Here is a 16,609-nt window from a genome sequence, read left to right as displayed (position 1 = left end):
GTTTTACCTTACGTGACAAGACCATTCACACACTCGGAGCATTGGATTATCACCATTATTGGCTTCATTCAATGCAACTAGCAGTCATTTTGGTACAGGAAAACATTCGAACGAGTCTGCCACTGTATTGTGTCGTAGGTTAATAATGGATACATGATATGAATGGAATTACTAAATAATGCGATAGGAAGTGTCAAATATCTGATTGCACGGGCTTTACTCACTGATTCCAAGCTTACAAGAGTTGAGATAATATTTTACAATGGTAGGGTGGGGTGTGAGACACCAGCACGTGCTGCATTCTGCGTGACAGGACGCAGCCACTGGCATTAACAAGCACCCACCCTCCATTACCCACTCTCGCCGCTTGCCTGCTCAGATCTTAATCTCAGTTCTGAAAGTCTGTTGCACGTGTTCGGTGTGCTTGGCCGGGTGCCTCTTCGCTTTAATCGTCAGCGTCCCATCGTCACCCAGAGCCGAGGTCAGGGAGGTGGGGTCCACGTCATCTGGGAGCTGACATTTGTGCGTGAATGTGTTCATTACAGTTCCATCTGCAGCCAGCTGGAAATGAAAGGAATTTGCTTTATATTTGAATGCGGCACAGGTGTTTAGAATCATAGAATCCCCGCAGTGCAGAAGGAGGCCATTCAGCCCATCGAGGCTGCACCGACCACAATCCCACCCAGGCTTTATCCCTGTAACTCCACATCTGTTAAAGTCCAACAGATTTATTTGGTAGCACAAGCTTTTGGAGCGCTAATCCTTCATCAGATGATGATTGCAGGATCTCCACATCATGCCCACATATTTACCCTGCTAATTCCCTCACTTTAGGGTCAGTTAGCATGGTCAGTGCACCTAATTCTCACATATTTGGACTGTGGGAGGAAACCGGAGTACCCGGAAGAAACCCGCACAGACACGGGAGAATGTGCAAACTTCATACAAACAGTCACCTGAGGCCGGAATTGAACCCGGGACCCTGGCACTGTGAGGCAGCAGTGCTAACCACTGTGCCACCATGTCACCCACAATTTTTTTTAACCACAAATCATCCCAATATTCCATTCCACCTTGTTCCTCCTCCTACTCCCCTGTACCCTGCTGTGAGGGTGCCGATTCTGAGTGTGGCGAGTGGAACAGGTATAGTATGTTTGTTTAATAGTGTCACAAGTAGGCTTGAGCATGTGAAAACCCACATTTAGACAGGCTGAGTGTGAAATCATGCTAACTGCCTGAAGGGAATAATCTCTCATGTTTATCGACAGTGATGATAATTGGGAGGATTTCTCTTGTTGGGAGTACAAGAGCTGTCAATGTTTATTAAGGACATTTTCAATGCTATATAATAGGAAACACACCAAAGGCATGACAATCTTTAACACTTTAATTGCTTTTGCGTTAATCCAGAAATGTTTCCAGGGCCAGATGCATTGAATATAGACATTTGTCCACTCCAGCTTTATAATTCAGTAGCATGTCTAAGATGCTTAAAGACTAAGGGTCACATTGGGTTAATTGTCACATTGGCCACAATCCTTTATTCACCAGCAGCACATTTTGGGAAAGTATATAGAATACCTACAGTGAAGAAGGAGGCTATTTGGCCCATCAAATCCTCACCGGCTCTGACGGTGCATCTTATCCAGACCCTATCCCACTACCAGAAAACTACCGGACTGTGAAAGCTGTCAGATTATTGAAGTCAGCAGCAATCTGGCTAACGTATTTCAAGGTGTGACAGGATTGTTCGAAATTTGATGTGACTTCAGCCCTGTTCTTTGTGGTTGACTTTTTATGTCCTCAAAGAGACTGGGAGGCACATCAAAATCCTGCCTTTCCCATCCCAAGAATCCATTTTTAATACGTAGTGAGCTGTCTTCACACAATTTTTGTTTCCACAAATCTGCATCCTGCTACCCCACTCTAGATGGTGTGAAGAGAGAACCAGGTTGGAATGAGAATCATGTGTAAGCCAGACCAATAATGGGTATTAAATGTAGAGTAAAGGGTTAATATCAGAAGCACATGATGCTGATGTAATGATGATGTAACATCACATGATTGAGTAACAGAGATCTGGAGGAAGGAGAAGTTCCGACCTCAGACAGAATTCCAGATGTGTGCACAGGAACTGTAAATGAATCGGAATGGTTTTAATAAACTACAGATTATGGGGAGGTGGTGACCTACTGGTATTATTACTAGACTATTCATCCAGAAACTCAGCTAGTGTTCTGGGTTCGAATCCTGCCACAGCAGATGGTAGAATTTGAACTCAATTTAAAAAAATCTGGAATTGAGAATCTACTGATGACTGTGAAACCACTGTCGATTGTCAGAAAATCCCATCTGGTTCATTAATGTCCCTTAGGGAAGGAAATTTGCCATCTTTACCTGGTCTGGCCTATATTATGTAACTCCAGAGTCAGAGCAATACGGTTGACTCTCAATTGTTTTCTGAAATGACCTAGCAATCCACTCAGTTCAAGGGCGACTAAGGATGGGCAATAAATGCTGGTCCAGTCAGCGATGCCCCTGTCCCATGAATGACTAACAAAAAAAGATTACTTTGGGAGAATAGACAAGCCTCAAAGAACCCCATCTAAACTCCACACACACAATCAAACAATCCCATAGCTAAATGATATTTAGTTATTATAAGACACAATAAGACCTCTCTGGACCAATATCCCATGGAGGGGTCGGGAAACAAGAGTGTTTTCTGCCCGAAGCTCAGAGGGAAATAATGTTAGAATGTAACATTTTTGTATTGGATGTAATATGATCAATGGTAACAAGCTGTAAGGGTCAGCTGATCCAGTAAACCATGGAACCAATTACAGAATGATGTGATGGTCACTATAAATAAGAACCTGTTGGGAATTGTGGGGCGCTTGTAGTGGTCCAGGGCGAAGCCACAAGTTTGAAGTAATGACGTTTCTTTGATTTATAAGTTGGAGCGAGTTTTGTTATATTTTTATTGTCAGCATTTGAAGAGTTCCTTTTGAAGAAACAAATAACAGCAAATGACGCGGTGTTGGGTTTATTTATTATGCAGCCAGGCTTTTCTCGCAGTGGGGCAGACAGTATCTCATTTGCTCTGCTTTCCTTTCCAAATGCTGGAGGCCTCCCTCTCCTCCGCTCTCCGCAAGCTGTCCCTGGACTTCATCCTGGTGAACCCCGACATATTCCCGCCATGGTGATCTGCACGTGATCCAGACCAGTGTCAGGTTGTGCCGGCGGAGTAGGGGAAATGATTGGGTGCTGAGGGAAGATTCTAGTCAGATGCTCATCTGCATCCTGACAAAGGGATGTGAAAGGGTTTCCTGGTGACCTCCTGCCATTACCCTGCCATGATCATTGGAACCTCAAGCTCCCACCATCGATTCCCACTGTCAAATCAATTGTACAGTTCCCACAGGATTGTCCGTCCCACAAGCCAAGACTCCCATTGGTGGCAGGGATCGAGTGGCTGATTCCATCCAATGAATTGACATTTAAGAGTGTGATAAGCATTGAGGGATTATCACTAATTTCTTAAAATGATGAAGCTTGAGTTCTAAATAACCAATACAGAAGGAGGCCATTCAGCCCATTGAGTCCACACCAACACTCCGAAAAAATATCCAGGCCTACGTCACTGCCTTAACCCCATAACCCCACTTAGTCTACACATCTTTGGACACTAAGAGGCAATTTAGCATGGCCAATCCACCTAACCATCTTTTGGGCTGTGGGAGGAAACCAGAGCAGCCAAAAGAAACCCACGCAGACATTGGGAGAATGTGCAAACTCCACACAGTGACCCAAGGCCACAATTGAACCCGGGTTCCTGGCACTGTGCCACCCATGGAAGTTAGGGAGAGACCTCGTTCTGGTGAATAAAACATTAAATTGTCCGGGTAAGGTAAACCAAACGGCAGGGGAAAGGAAATAAACTTAAATAAGTGAAACCAGATCTCAGGAAGTGATAAAATCTTTGGAATGACCTGATAAACGATATGATAGATGGAAAATCATTTTGAGGTTTTGATTTGAGATTGGATGCTGCAATTGGTGAGTTGAGATTCTGGGGTGAAGGGGGGAGGTGAGAGCCTTTAGTTCTATCGAAGGCTCACAATAGCCTCTTCCTGCGAGAGAGGAGCAGTGTGAACCATGCAAGCTGGTGTCATCATGACTACTTAATTATACTGAAAAACTGGAGGACTGACAAAAAATAGAGAGGCAGGCAGTGAGATAATGTAAGCCGTCTTAAGAAGGCACATCCCGTCTAAAGGATTTGGGGAAAATCGGTGGCACAATTCCAGGATTTGAAGAGGGGGAGAGGGACATACAGCCTATCGGAAACACACGGCCTTACTGGGAGTTATTTCAGAGTCCTGTTCAGTAGCCCAAGACCTTCAATAGGCACCCACAGTGCTTGGGGTGTGAGTGCTCACCAACACCAGTCAGAGAATGTAAGAATGGGTTCGAGCTTAGCAGTTGACAGCCCTTTGCATTACCAAATTGCAATCACCCGCCCAAAATTCAAATGTGTTTTGCTGCACCTCCCGTCTTCTCACATGACCTTCTCTGTTGCACAGCCTCAGAGCGGTTCCTAACCTTTATCCGCTTGGATTTGTTGGAGGTAGGGAAACACGTGTTGAGTTGAGCTGGCCAGAGGAGGCGGCACAGGCCACAGGGCTGGGTGTAGCTCTGAGGTAATTTATTGATGCAGAATGATGAAGAACTTTCCAGGTGCTGACAGGGTGACAGCATTATCTGTTCTTTGTATAAAGCTGACAAATGTTCCCTTGAACATTGTAATGACTTTAATCAGGCAATTGAGGTGGGCCTTTTAGAATATGAACTCCCTGATTAAGGGCCAAACCAATCAGGAAGCCCCTTGCTTTGTACTTACCCAGGCGTGTCAGTTCCTCTGGGACTCTGAGTGTACACTGTTGACTGAAAGAACTCCAAATGCTGTTGTCTGACTTGTAAATAAAGGGATTTTGGTGAAGGAGCTTCTGCATCCGAGGACTTATTACAAACATATTTTAGCGAAGGAACCTTTTTTCTCTATGTAGCTACTTGTTTTGATCTGTAATGTACTGCCTGCAAGGCAACTTCCACAAGAGAATCAGGTGAATACTGGAAGGGAAATATTTGCGGCGCTATAAGGAAAAAGCAGGGGATTGGGATTCATTGGTAACTCACTCAAAGAACAAGCACAGCCATGATGGGCTGAATGGCTTCCTTCTGTGCCGCATCCACGGCCCAGATTCTTAGAATGGTGGGCTTTGCCTTCCCACCAGCTAAGGAGTTGGTGGAGAAGGCATCACTTCTGATACTGGCTGCTCTGTAGCCATTTAATGCCCCAACAAGTGTTAATTGAGTGGAAATGGGACATTGAACCCTCACTGGGGAGGAAGTCATGCCTCGGTAAGGCTGACAGCTCTCTAGTGCCCGAGGCTGCAGTGGACAGTGCTGGAACTGCAAGTGGTCCCCACTGTCTTAATTCCCAAGAGTCCAGGAAGATTTAAATTTTAAGTTTATTTCTTAGCGTTAGCACTGCCATGAAGTTACTGTGAAAATCCCCTAGTCGCTACACTCTGGCATCTATTTGGGTACACTGAGGGAGAATTTAGCATGGCTAATCCACCTAACCAGCACGTCTTTCAGACTGTGGGAGGAAACCGGAGCTCTTGGAGGAAACTCACGCAGACATGGGGAGAATGCGCAGATCCCCACACAGACATTGACCCAAGCCGGTAATTGAAGCTGGGTCCCTGGTGCTGCGAGGCAGCAATGCTAACCACTGTGCCACCATGCCGCCCCACTATAAGCATGCGGGTCTTAGGTGGGGAACAATGGTGAGACCCTAGGGAGATGGGCAGAGATTGGGCGCGGAGGGGAGGCGGGGGGTTATTGATAGGGGAGCCAGGTGAGGAGGGACTACCCAGAGGGTAGGGTTTGGGGAGGGACATTTGTTTCAATGAGTTTGTCAATGGAGACAACACCCACACAACTCCCCGTTAAGGCTTGAGTTACTGTCTTGTCCCTGATCTCCCAACACATCCAAAAACTGAAGCTGTGCAGGAAATGGGTCTTTGGTGGTCATTAATTAGACGCAGTAAGAAACCTCACAGCACCAGATTAAAGTCCGACAGGTTTATTTGGAATCACAAGCTTTTGCTGCTTCATGAGGTCACCTTCACTCACCTGAGGAAGGGGCAGCACTCCAAAAGCTTGTGCTACCAAATAAACCTGTTGGACTTTAACCTGGCATTGTGAGACTTCTTACTGTGCCCCATCCCAGTCCAACACCAGCATCTCCACATCATTAATGGCTTCAACTGGGAGAAGGGTGGGCCGGCCTAAACATTATTTGTGACAATGTTTCATGGATGTTGCATTTGTTGGTAGTGAAACAATCCCTCAGAGACCATTCCCCAGGTTCTCTTTCCTCCTAACCGGGGAGACCGTGTAACTGGGGAGAGGTAGAGTGAATGGGAGATTAGTGAGTAGCTGCTCCCTGCAAGCCTGCTAGTAGGGGGTGAAGATAAAATTCTGCCTTTATGAATATTTGGCACCTCTGTAAAAATATTTTAGCTGTAAAAGGCTTCAGATTCATTTGGAATGTGTAATTCTTGGAATGAGTTCAGGATATTGTAGTGTTTGGTAATTGCTGGGATGTGGAGTTGAGATTAAGTGTGTTTTTAGTTTAGATCTTATTTAAACAGCCAGCGCGCTGAGGGTCCAAGTTATTTTCAGAAGCTCATCTGTCTTCCATTAAGCCCAGTTGTGTCAAAATTCGAGTTTAAAATCTGAGGAAGAGAATTCAAAACCTAACTGTGAATCAAATTTCACTGCAGGGTGTGGGTGGTGATGTTAGCGGTGATACAACTCTGTCCGGTCCCCTCACACTTTCACGTGTCATGTAACACAAGGAATTTATTTGTGCAATATTTCATGGATATTGCATTACTTGTTAGTGAAACAATTCCTCAGAGGCCCTTCATCAGATTCTCTTTTCCTCCCACAGTCCAAAAGATGTGCTGGTTAGTAGATGTGCTGGTTAGTATGCATCGGCTGTGCTAAAATTCTCCCTCAGTGTACCTAAACGTGAACCGGAGGGGATTTTTCACAGTAACTTCATTGCAGTGTTAATGTAAACCTACTTGTAATACTAATAAATGAACTTTAATTTATCGCATTGCTCTTGGTGGGAGATTGTGCGCAGCTACGTTTCCCACAGTGATTGCACATCGAGACATCCTGGGGTTACGAAAGATGCCGGATGGGATTTTCTGGCCTCATTCACCCTGAAACCAGAAAAACCCGCCCAAGGTCAACAGACCTTTCCATGATCTGGCCCTCGCCCGCTCCAATTCCCGTGATGGGCGGGATGGTAAAATTTGCCCCGCTGTGTAAATAAACTTAGAATCTCTACAGTACAGAAAGAGGCCATTCGGCCCGTCGAGTCTGCACCGACCGCAATCCCACCCAATCCCTACCCCCATATTTACCCATTAATCCCTCTAATCTATATATCTCAGGACACTAAGGGCAATTTTAGATGGCCAATGAACCTAACCCACACATCTTTGGACTGTGGGAGGAAACCAGAGCAAACCCACGCAGACACGAGGATAATGTGCAAACTCCACACAGACAGTGATCCAAGCCGGGAGCTGAACCCAGGACCCTGGAGCAGTGAAGCAGCAGTGCTAACCACTGTGCTACCGTGCCGTGCTACAAGCAAGTCTTTTTTTTCATAGATGATAAGAATCACGCAGCAACCTCCTTTGGACGCAGGGGAAAGCCTCCAAGGGACATGGTGGTTTCTAACTGTTAGGTTGTAGGCCAGGCTGTGGATCAAAGGCTTGTTAATGGTGCCTTACCTTTTCAGCCCGAACTTCTATCTGATTATTGGAGGTGGTGACGATGATATCTTCAGGCGAGAAGTCGCTCACGTCCACTGTGAACTGGTAATTATCTCCCATGGTCTTTATGTTCCCCATGTTTCCAGGGCGGCCTATATGGGGCAAAGCACATTGTTCAGTCCCATTGGATACGTTTGCATTTGATGACATGGACAATGTATTCTGGTTGGATAGAAGCAAATTATTGTGGATGCTGGAATCTGAAACCAAAAGAGAAAATGCTGGAAAATTTTCAGCAGGTCTGGCAGCATCTGTAAGGAGAGAAAAGAGCTGACGTTTTGAGTCCAGATGACTCTTTGTCAAAGCTAAAAGGCATAGAAAGTGGGAGGTATTTATACTGGAGGATGAGGGAATGAAAGGTGAGTCATAGCCACAAAAACAAGGGGAAAGGCTGCTAATGGCAGCCCATAGAGAGAATAGAGGGTGTTGAATGGCCAAACGGCAGAGAAGCTGAAATCAGAGGGTAAACTGTGACAGATGAAGATGTGAGGGGAGGGCGGCAGGAGATGGTTGCGAGAGAGGTAAAATTGAGAAAGGGGAAGCAAAGGGGGAGGAAAGGTGTGAAAAGGGGATAAAATAGGGGGAAAGTGTTGGAGGGGGAAGAAAAATAAAGAAATACAATAAAGAAACAAATAAAACAGTTAAAATTTAAATACAATGAAAGCAATGGAGTTGAGGTGGTATAGAGCTAATCATCTGAAGTTGTTAAACTCGATGTTGATACCGGAAGGCTGTAAAGTGCCTAGCCGGGAGATGAGACGCCGTTCCTCCAGTTTGCGTTGAGCTTCACTGGGACATTGCTGCAAGCCAAGACAGACATGGGAACAGGATCGTGCATTAAAATAGCAAGCAACCGGAAGGTCAGGGTCCTGATTGTGCATGGACCAAAGGTGCTCAGCAAAGCAATCACCCAGCCTATGCTTGGTCTCTCTGATACAGAGGAGACCACATTGAAAGAGATGCAAGTGAAATGCTGCTTAATCTGGAATGAGTCTTTTGGACTTTGGATGGTAAGTATGGAAGAGGTAAAGGTGCAAGTGTTACACCTTCTGCGATTGCATGGGAAGGTGCCATGGGTGATGGGAGAGGTGTTGGGTACAGTGGAGGGGTGGACTAGGTTATCCCGGGGGAATATTGTTGGATACGTTGGGCAGTCTCCATTATAAAGGCGTGTGGTCCGAGGTGGCAAATCACTACATGCTTAACGCTGGAGTCAGTGCTATATTAGGGCTATGATGAACCAAGCTAATAAGCTGCTATCACACATGTGAAAGATATTTCCAGCAACATGTTAAAAAGCATGAGTCATTATCATGCCCAGACATTTTTTAGTTTGAAATCAGCGGGGTGACCTTTTCCATCCTATTAACATTCCGACTGCAGGAAGACTATGGAGTGCAGATGTTGTTCATCCTGATAACGCAGCAATACATGTTGGCAAAAGGGAAGGAAGATGCATTTGAAATCTGACTTAGCCAAATCTAATTCAGAAGCCTTTAATGGACTTTTCTGTACTACCACCGATACGGATTACGGCAGAGATAAGGGCTGGAATTTTCCAGCCGCTCACATCACGCAGCAAGCGATGATGGGGAACTTGGCCAAATCTCTGCTCACTGTGGCAGGATCGGAGAATCCGGCCAGTGTGAGCGACTGGAAAGTTCCGGCCGAGATGTAGCTAAATCATCTCCAGTCCAGCAATTTGCATTCGCAAGCATGGCGAAGCTATGAGGGAAATTGTGGTGAGCTGGAGGAGCGGACCATGCAAAGATCTGCTGGTCTCGGGCGGGATTTTCCGGTTTCGAGGCGAGCATGGCCGGAAAATCCCACCCACCGTCTATGATGAGCAAAAGCAAAACACTGCAGATGCTGGTTATCTGAAATTAAAACAGAAAATGCTGGAAAAACTCAGCGGGTCTGGCAGCATCTGTGGAGAGAGAAACAGAGTTAATGTTTCAAGACCAATGCAACTTTTTTTCAGGACTTTAGTTGATAATAAGGCCTGGTTATTTAAAATCAGTTTGCTTGTTTTCATTGTAATATAATTCTAATTTTGCTTGTTCCTCTTTGTTATTCTTGTCTCCTGATTTCTCAATATCTTCTTTTTCCCTTTCCAATTCCAGTATTTTTAAAATCCTCATGTCCTGCCCCCTCTCCTTTTCTGCAAGTAATTAAGTATCTCTGTTTCACAGAACACCTGCAGTGCAGAAGGAGGCTATTCGGCCCATTGTGTCTGCACTGTGCTCTGACAGAGCATCCCACTCAGGCCCCATCCACATGATCCCACGTATTTACCCTGCTAATCCCCCTAATCTACACATCTTGGGACACTAAGGGAGAATTTAGCATGGTCAATCTGCCTAATCTGCATATCTTTTGAGAGTGGGAATAAACCGGAGCACCCAGAGAAAACCCATGCAGACATGGGGGGAACGTGCAAACTCCACACAGACAGTCACCCAAGTCTGGATTCGAACCTGAGTCTCTGGTGCTGTGAGGCAGCAGTGCCACCGGGCCACCTGTATGGTTCTGTGGATGTTGGTAGACCTCTAAGTTCATAAGATATAGGAGCTGAATGAGGCCATTTGGCCCATCGAGTCCACTCCGTCATTTGATCATTGCTGATATGCTCCTGATCCCCATTTTCCTGCCTTCTACTCATAGGCCTTCAACTGGTTACCAATTAAAAATCTAACTCCTCCTTAAATTTACTCACTATCCCAGCACCCATGCACTTTGGGGAAGCGAAGTCCACAGATTCACAACCCTTTGGGAGAAGTAGTTTCTCCTCAACTCTGTTTTAAATTGGCTACCCTTTATCTTAGGACTATGATCTCTCGTCCTAGAATGCCCCACAAGAGGAAGCATCCGCTCTATCTTTATCTGTATCTTTTATCATCTCGTACACCTCAATTTGATCTCTCCCCGTTCTTCTAAATTCCAGAGACAATGGGCCTAAATTGTTCAATCTCCCTTCAAGTGACAAACCTCTCATCTCTGGAATTCCCAGACTTACTAATCTTCCTGGGTAAACCGAAATGATGTGTATCATTGGGATGTTGAATAGTGAGGCTGATCACACTTGACTCCTGACTGGAAATCCTTATACAAACTTCTCCACCATGGTCACAGATAAGAGACAGGGACAGAAAGTCTGGCTGATTCCAGTCTAGCCCCATCACTCCTTGAACAAGAAGATCTGAGATTAATTGTAACACCCTGGTCACCTTCACCCTTCTTCGAAACCCTTCCAAACTCGCAACCTCAACAACCTGGAAGAACAAGGGCAGCAGACACAGTGTAATGCTACCAACTGATACAAGATTTTGGGTGGCACAGTGGTTAACACTGCTGCCCCACAGCATTAGGTTTGGTTCTTGGCTTGGGTCACTGTCCGTGTGGACATTCTTCCTATGTCTTCCTGGGTTTCCTTTGGGTGCTCCGGTTTTCTCCCACAGTCCAAAGATTAGGTGAATTGGCCATGCTGAACTGCCCCTTAGTGTCAGGGGGACAAGTTAGGGTAAATGTATGGGGTTATGGGGATAGGGCCTGGGTAGGATTGTGGTTGGTACAGAATCAATGGGCCAAATGGCCTCCTTCTGCACTGTACGGATTCTATAATTTGGGATGGGCAATGAAAATGCTGAACTAGTCAGTGACTCCCACATCCCGTGAAAAGAACAGAAAAAAAAAATATTGGCTAACAACCCAAGCTGAAGATCTTTTCTCCTTGGAGAGACGAAGGATGAGGGGTGACCTGATGGAGGTGTATAAGATGTTGAGAGGTATTGATTGAGTGGATAGTCAGAGGCTTTTTCCCAGGGCTGAAACGGTTGCCACAAGAGGACACAGGTTTAGGGTGCTGGGGAGTAGGTACAGAGGAGATGTCAGGGGTAAGTTTTTCACTCAGAGAGTGGTGGGTGCATGGAATGGGCTCCCGTTGGTGGTGGAGGCAGATTCGATAGGGTCTTTTAAGAGACTTTTAGATAAGTACATGGAACTTAGTAAGATAGAGGGTTATAGATAAGCCGAGTAATCTCTAAGGTAGGGACATGTTCTGGCACAACTTTGTGGGCTGAAGGGCCTGTATTGTGCTGTAGTTTTTCTATGTTTCTATGAAGGTGAACCTGGGGATCTGACTGGTGTGTGTGATTGTTACACTCTGTGGTGAATTTCAGATCCCATGCCGAAGAAGGCCTTGACGGCCATGGACTTTCATTAGATTGGTCCATGATTAGCCTTGGCAAAGTGCTACAATGGTCTGCTGTTGCCTACAGCAAGATGGCTGACCAGGAAACTCTCTGACTCTTTACCACCTGCCATCAGGCTTATTGGAAAGATTTACAGGCTGATAATGTTGGCCACATTATCGGAACATAGCAACAGGAGTGGGCCATTCAGCCCCTCAAGCCGGCTCTGCCATTCACTAAGATCAAAGCTGATTGGTGGTGGCCTAGCTCCATGTACCAGCCCTGGACCCATACGAACAAACATCCATAGCCATCAATTCCTTGGATGAGATTTGAACCTGGCATCTCTGGCTCAGGGGTAGGGATGCTGATCAATGTGCCACAAGATCTCCTAGATGGCGAGTTGGCCAACTGAATATTGAGGGTTACTCCATTATTTTCAATATATCCATCGCTTTGTTGCTTTTTCAGTCAGGTTCCAATTCCTTTTCATTTTTGTTTCTGTGTGGGTGTGTGTGCATGGGCAACCCTAGGGTTCTGTCTGTATGAAGGTACCTGATCTTTTCTGGATCGTTCATTACATACGACATAATCTGCTAACTCGATAATCAGGGCACAAGCCTTAAACCATCAGTGATAGAGATTAAAATCAATGTATTGTGTCTGATCCAAGTGTCATTGATTATTTAAACAAACTTTGAGATTTTTAGATTTTTTTAACTACCATGTGATCCTAATAAGTTTAATACATTACCATAGTTTCCACAAGTTGTAAAGTTTGCTTATTAATGTCACAAGTAGGCTTACGTTAACACTGCAACGAAGTTACTCTGAAACTCCCCTAGTCATCACACTCTGGCACTTGTTTGGGTACACTGAGGGAAAATTTAGCGCAGCCAATGCACCTAACCATTTTGGGACTATAGGAGGAAACCAGAGCATCCAGAGGAAACCCACGCGGACACAAGGAGAACATGCAGACTCTGCACAGACAGTGACCCAAGCCAGGAATTGAACCCGGGTCCCTGGCGCTGTGAGGCAGCAATGCTAACCACTGTGCCACCGTGCTGCCCATAAGTACTGGTGCAGCGAGATATTTGCGGATTAATTTATATTTTTTTACACGTGACAATTAGAAGGATTTACATCCCATCAGTATGAGTTTACATGCTATTGAAGTGTTCTGTCCAGTTGAGAATCGTGGAAAAACTAATCTTGTTTTATCCACCAACACACACAACTCCACAAGTAAATCCGGGGAGCAATTGTTTTAAACATGGCAAACATTTTAAAAATTGGAATGTTTGGAAGTTGGTGCAGCAAGGCAGGTTTCAAATTCACTCAGGCAATCAGCGTTCTCAGATTAAATCAGACTGACTACTCGTTGTAAAGAACTGTTCATTATCATCTCCTGCTTAGTTTTTTAACCATGTACTTTTGTTTCCTGCCTTCATTCAGTCTCAAAGTGGAACTTGCTGCTTTGAGCACAAAGTCTTCAGTAAATCTGTACCTTAGCTCTCTGGCCCATGATTATATATAAAAAATAAAATATTCTCTTGTTCTGCATAATCATGTTTAGGTCATTCAATTTGTTTCTTAGAAAAAAGGACGGCATGGTGGCACAACGGTTAGCACTGCTGCCTCACAGCGTTAGGGACCCAGGTTTGACTCCTGGCTTGGGTCACTGTCTCTGTGGAGTCTGCATGTTTTTCCCGTGTCCCCAGACACTGGTGAATGCCGTGGAATTCTCTATCAGAGAATGTAGTTGAGGCCAAAACATTGTCTGAATTCAAGAAGAAATTAGATATAGTTCATGGGGCTAAAGGGATCAAGGTATATGGGAGGAAGGAGGGATCAGGATATTGAATTCAATGACCAGCCATGATCAAAATGAATGGTGGAGCAGGTTCGAAGGGCAGAATGGCCTACTTATATTTCTAATTCCTATGTGCCTGCATGGGCTCCCTCCCACAGTCCAAAAGACGTGCTGGTTAGGTGCACTGTCCATGCCAAATTCTCCCTTTGTGTACCCGAACAGGTGCTGGAGTGTGGCGACTAGGGGATTTTCACAGTAGCTTCATTGCAGCGCTTATTTTTTTTGAGTTGATTTGATTTATTATCGTTAGATGTATTAGCATACAGTGGAAAGAATTGTTTCTTGCGCACAATAGACAAAAACATACCATTCATAGAGAAGGAAAGGAGAGGGTGCAGAATGTAGTTTTGCAGTCATAAAGGTAAACTTAATATCAGAGATTGAACTGAAGAATTGTGCGAGGGTTTAAAAGAGCTTTGAAAGCATAGAATGAGAGTGAAAGATAGAACGAGAGGATGTGCTGGGTACAGCCTGCAAGAAGTTGCCTCGCTCCGGTGCCATCCTTGTGTACTTGTGACACTAATAAATAAACTTTAAAACAAAGGTAAATTTATATTGATGTACATAAATATGTGCTTGACCAGACATACATTTCTAAAAAGGCTGCTGTGGAAAGATATGTTTCAAAGTGTTTAGTAGAAGCATTTGAATCTTGCAAAGTATCTTAAGTGCACCCGCCGCAATCATATATTTAATTTTCTTAAAGATTCTAAGTTTAGGTACAATAATGAGAACCTCAGTATATTCTAGGTCACTCACTCCACCTTTGAGATTTACTGATCGTTATTTTTTAATTTCTGTGAAGATTTTTTTTTACATGAACTTTCTTTTTTCAGACCTAAGACACAGTTTCATTTAACCAAAGCAACTTAAGTAATGACACGAAGCTTTGATTCTTCAATGCGTTTGGTGTGGATAAAAAAAATGATGGTTAGGACTTAATCTCACTTGCCTGAAAATCCCAGTTGCTCATTGCGTGGTCTTATGAAACTTCCGTGGAGGATCGAGGACTTCTCAAACTCGTCCCCAAAGAGACCCCGTGTTTTATCCATGCACTGATCCAAACTTGGACCCGAGGAAGAGGAAGACGAGGTGGTGTTCTGGTGGAAGGAGCGCTCAGATTTGAAAGCAGTCGAGGATTTGACACTCATGGACAGCAGATAAGCTCAGAACAAGAAGAAGCAAATTTAGCAGCCCCCCTCTCTTGCTTCGATGCTCAGGTAATATTGGAGAAGCTTCCGGAGACCGATTTGCCTTTTGTGCTCTGACGGTATTACACTCTGCTTTTATACAGACTGCTGCCAACCAGTCTGCCTGCCAATGTCAAAACTTGCTGTTAATTTTAGCTCTGGCCACATCGGACACGCAGTTGTGAAAATTCTAACAGATGAAAGGTCGTTAGAGTGCTCCAAACAAATGGAGCGATCCAGGAATGTGTTCCCATAGCAAACATTCCAGCCGAGCTCGGCAGAGAACTTAAAAAAGCGGCGTGACTCCCGGCACTGCAATTCTTGTTAAAGCTGCAGCTCTGCTGTGCTGACGCTGGAAAATACTTGATTTAGACTCTGGGTGGCCTGTTTGGGACAATGGTGAAGCTTCGACCTGGCCCTTTTGGACCTTACATTTTTCTGTGCGTTTTCAGTGAAGGGAGCTGTTAGGAAAGTGCCCACTCGTTGAAGCAATCCTGCAACAGAACGAGGCAAAACTCTGTGGAGGATGCAATGCCCTCTGTCAGAAAACCTTTCCCCATTTCAAGTGAGTTTAAAGCAGAATTAATGTGATTTCCCCCAGGAGTTGGGGTTTGAATTTAGATCTTAAAGGGCCTGATTTGAGCTCTTGTTCGTGTGGACTACAGTGCAGAAGGAGGACATTCAGCCCATCAAACCCGCACCAACAATAATCCCACCCGGGCCCCATCCCAGTATCTCCATGTATCTACCCTGCTAATCCCCCCGACAATAAGACTGGAATTTTACTGGCCTGCCTGCCACTGGAGCGGGTAAGGGTCGGAGCAAGGGAAGGTCCGTTGACCTTGCGTGGGATTTTACAGTTTCGGGGGGGCTTTAGTTCAGTCGGGCAGCATGGTTGGTCCAGGCTTGGAGGGCCGAAGGGCCTGTTCCTGTGCTGTAATTTTCTTTGTTCTTTAAGACGAGTAAGGCCATAAAATCCAGCTCAAAGGGAGAATTTATCATGGCCAATCAAGCGAACCAACACATCTTTGGATCGTGGGAGGTAACTGGAGCATCCGGAGGAAACCCACACAGATACAGGAAGAATGTGCAGACTCCACACTGGCAGTGACCCAAGGTTGGAATTGAACCCAAGTCCCTGGAGCTATGGGGTAGCAATGCTAACCATTTGAGTTTTGAAAGTTTTAAAATTGGGCCCTTGGACTCTTGAACTATGGCCTGTGTGATGCTGAATCTGAATTGCCACACTACTCACACTGGTTAAAACATCAGGGATACACGTAGGACTCACCACCACGGACACACACAGCATTTTCTAAATGTCAACCGGAAAAAATGGCTGGACTTTGAGCATCATAGCCCCACTACCATAGTAACCATAGGCAGCATTTGTTGACCATCTCTAGTTCCCCGAGGGCAGTTGAG

At 45.1% G+C, this 16,609-nt stretch overlaps 1 protein-coding gene across 1 annotated transcript; it reads right to left on the bottom strand.

Moving 5' to 3' along the window:
* Positions 1 to 200: 200 nt before the first annotated feature.
* Positions 201 to 15,360, bottom strand: hspb7 (heat shock protein family, member 7 (cardiovascular)). Its single transcript, XM_080214984.1, has 3 exons — positions 14,947 to 15,360; positions 7,887 to 8,020; positions 201 to 561 (listed from the first exon to the last, which is right to left on the bottom strand). The coding sequence occupies exons 1-3, from the start codon at positions 15,143 to 15,145 to the stop codon at positions 376 to 378; spliced, it is 519 nt and encodes a 172-aa protein (XP_080071110.1). The 5' UTR covers positions 15,146 to 15,360; the 3' UTR covers positions 201 to 375.
* Between the last annotated feature and the right edge of the window lie 1,249 nt (positions 15,361 to 16,609).

Source organism: Carcharhinus amblyrhynchos, chromosome 30, assembly GCF_965287045.1.
Source record: "Carcharhinus amblyrhynchos chromosome 30, sCarAmb.v2.hapA, whole genome shotgun sequence".
Taxonomy (NCBI): Eukaryota; Metazoa; Chordata; class Chondrichthyes; order Carcharhiniformes; family Carcharhinidae; genus Carcharhinus; species Carcharhinus amblyrhynchos.
This window is presented reverse-complemented; position numbering and strand designations above follow the sequence as displayed.

What these genes read in the sequence shown, in the direction of transcription:
- hspb7 (XM_080214984.1), bottom strand. Translation starts at nt 15,145, where the DNA reads ATGAGTGTCAAATCCTCGACTGCTTTCAAATCTGAGCGCTCCTTCCAC. An exon ending in TGAGCAACTGGGATTTTCAG is followed by an intron (nt 8,021 to 14,946) that starts GCAAGTGAGATT and finishes TGCCCCATATAG; the next exon opens with GCCGCCCTGGAAACATGGGG. An exon ending in TAGAAGTTCGGGCTGAAAAG is followed by an intron (nt 562 to 7,886) that starts GTAAGGCACCAT and finishes TTTCATTTCCAG; the next exon opens with CTGGCTGCAGATGGAACTGT.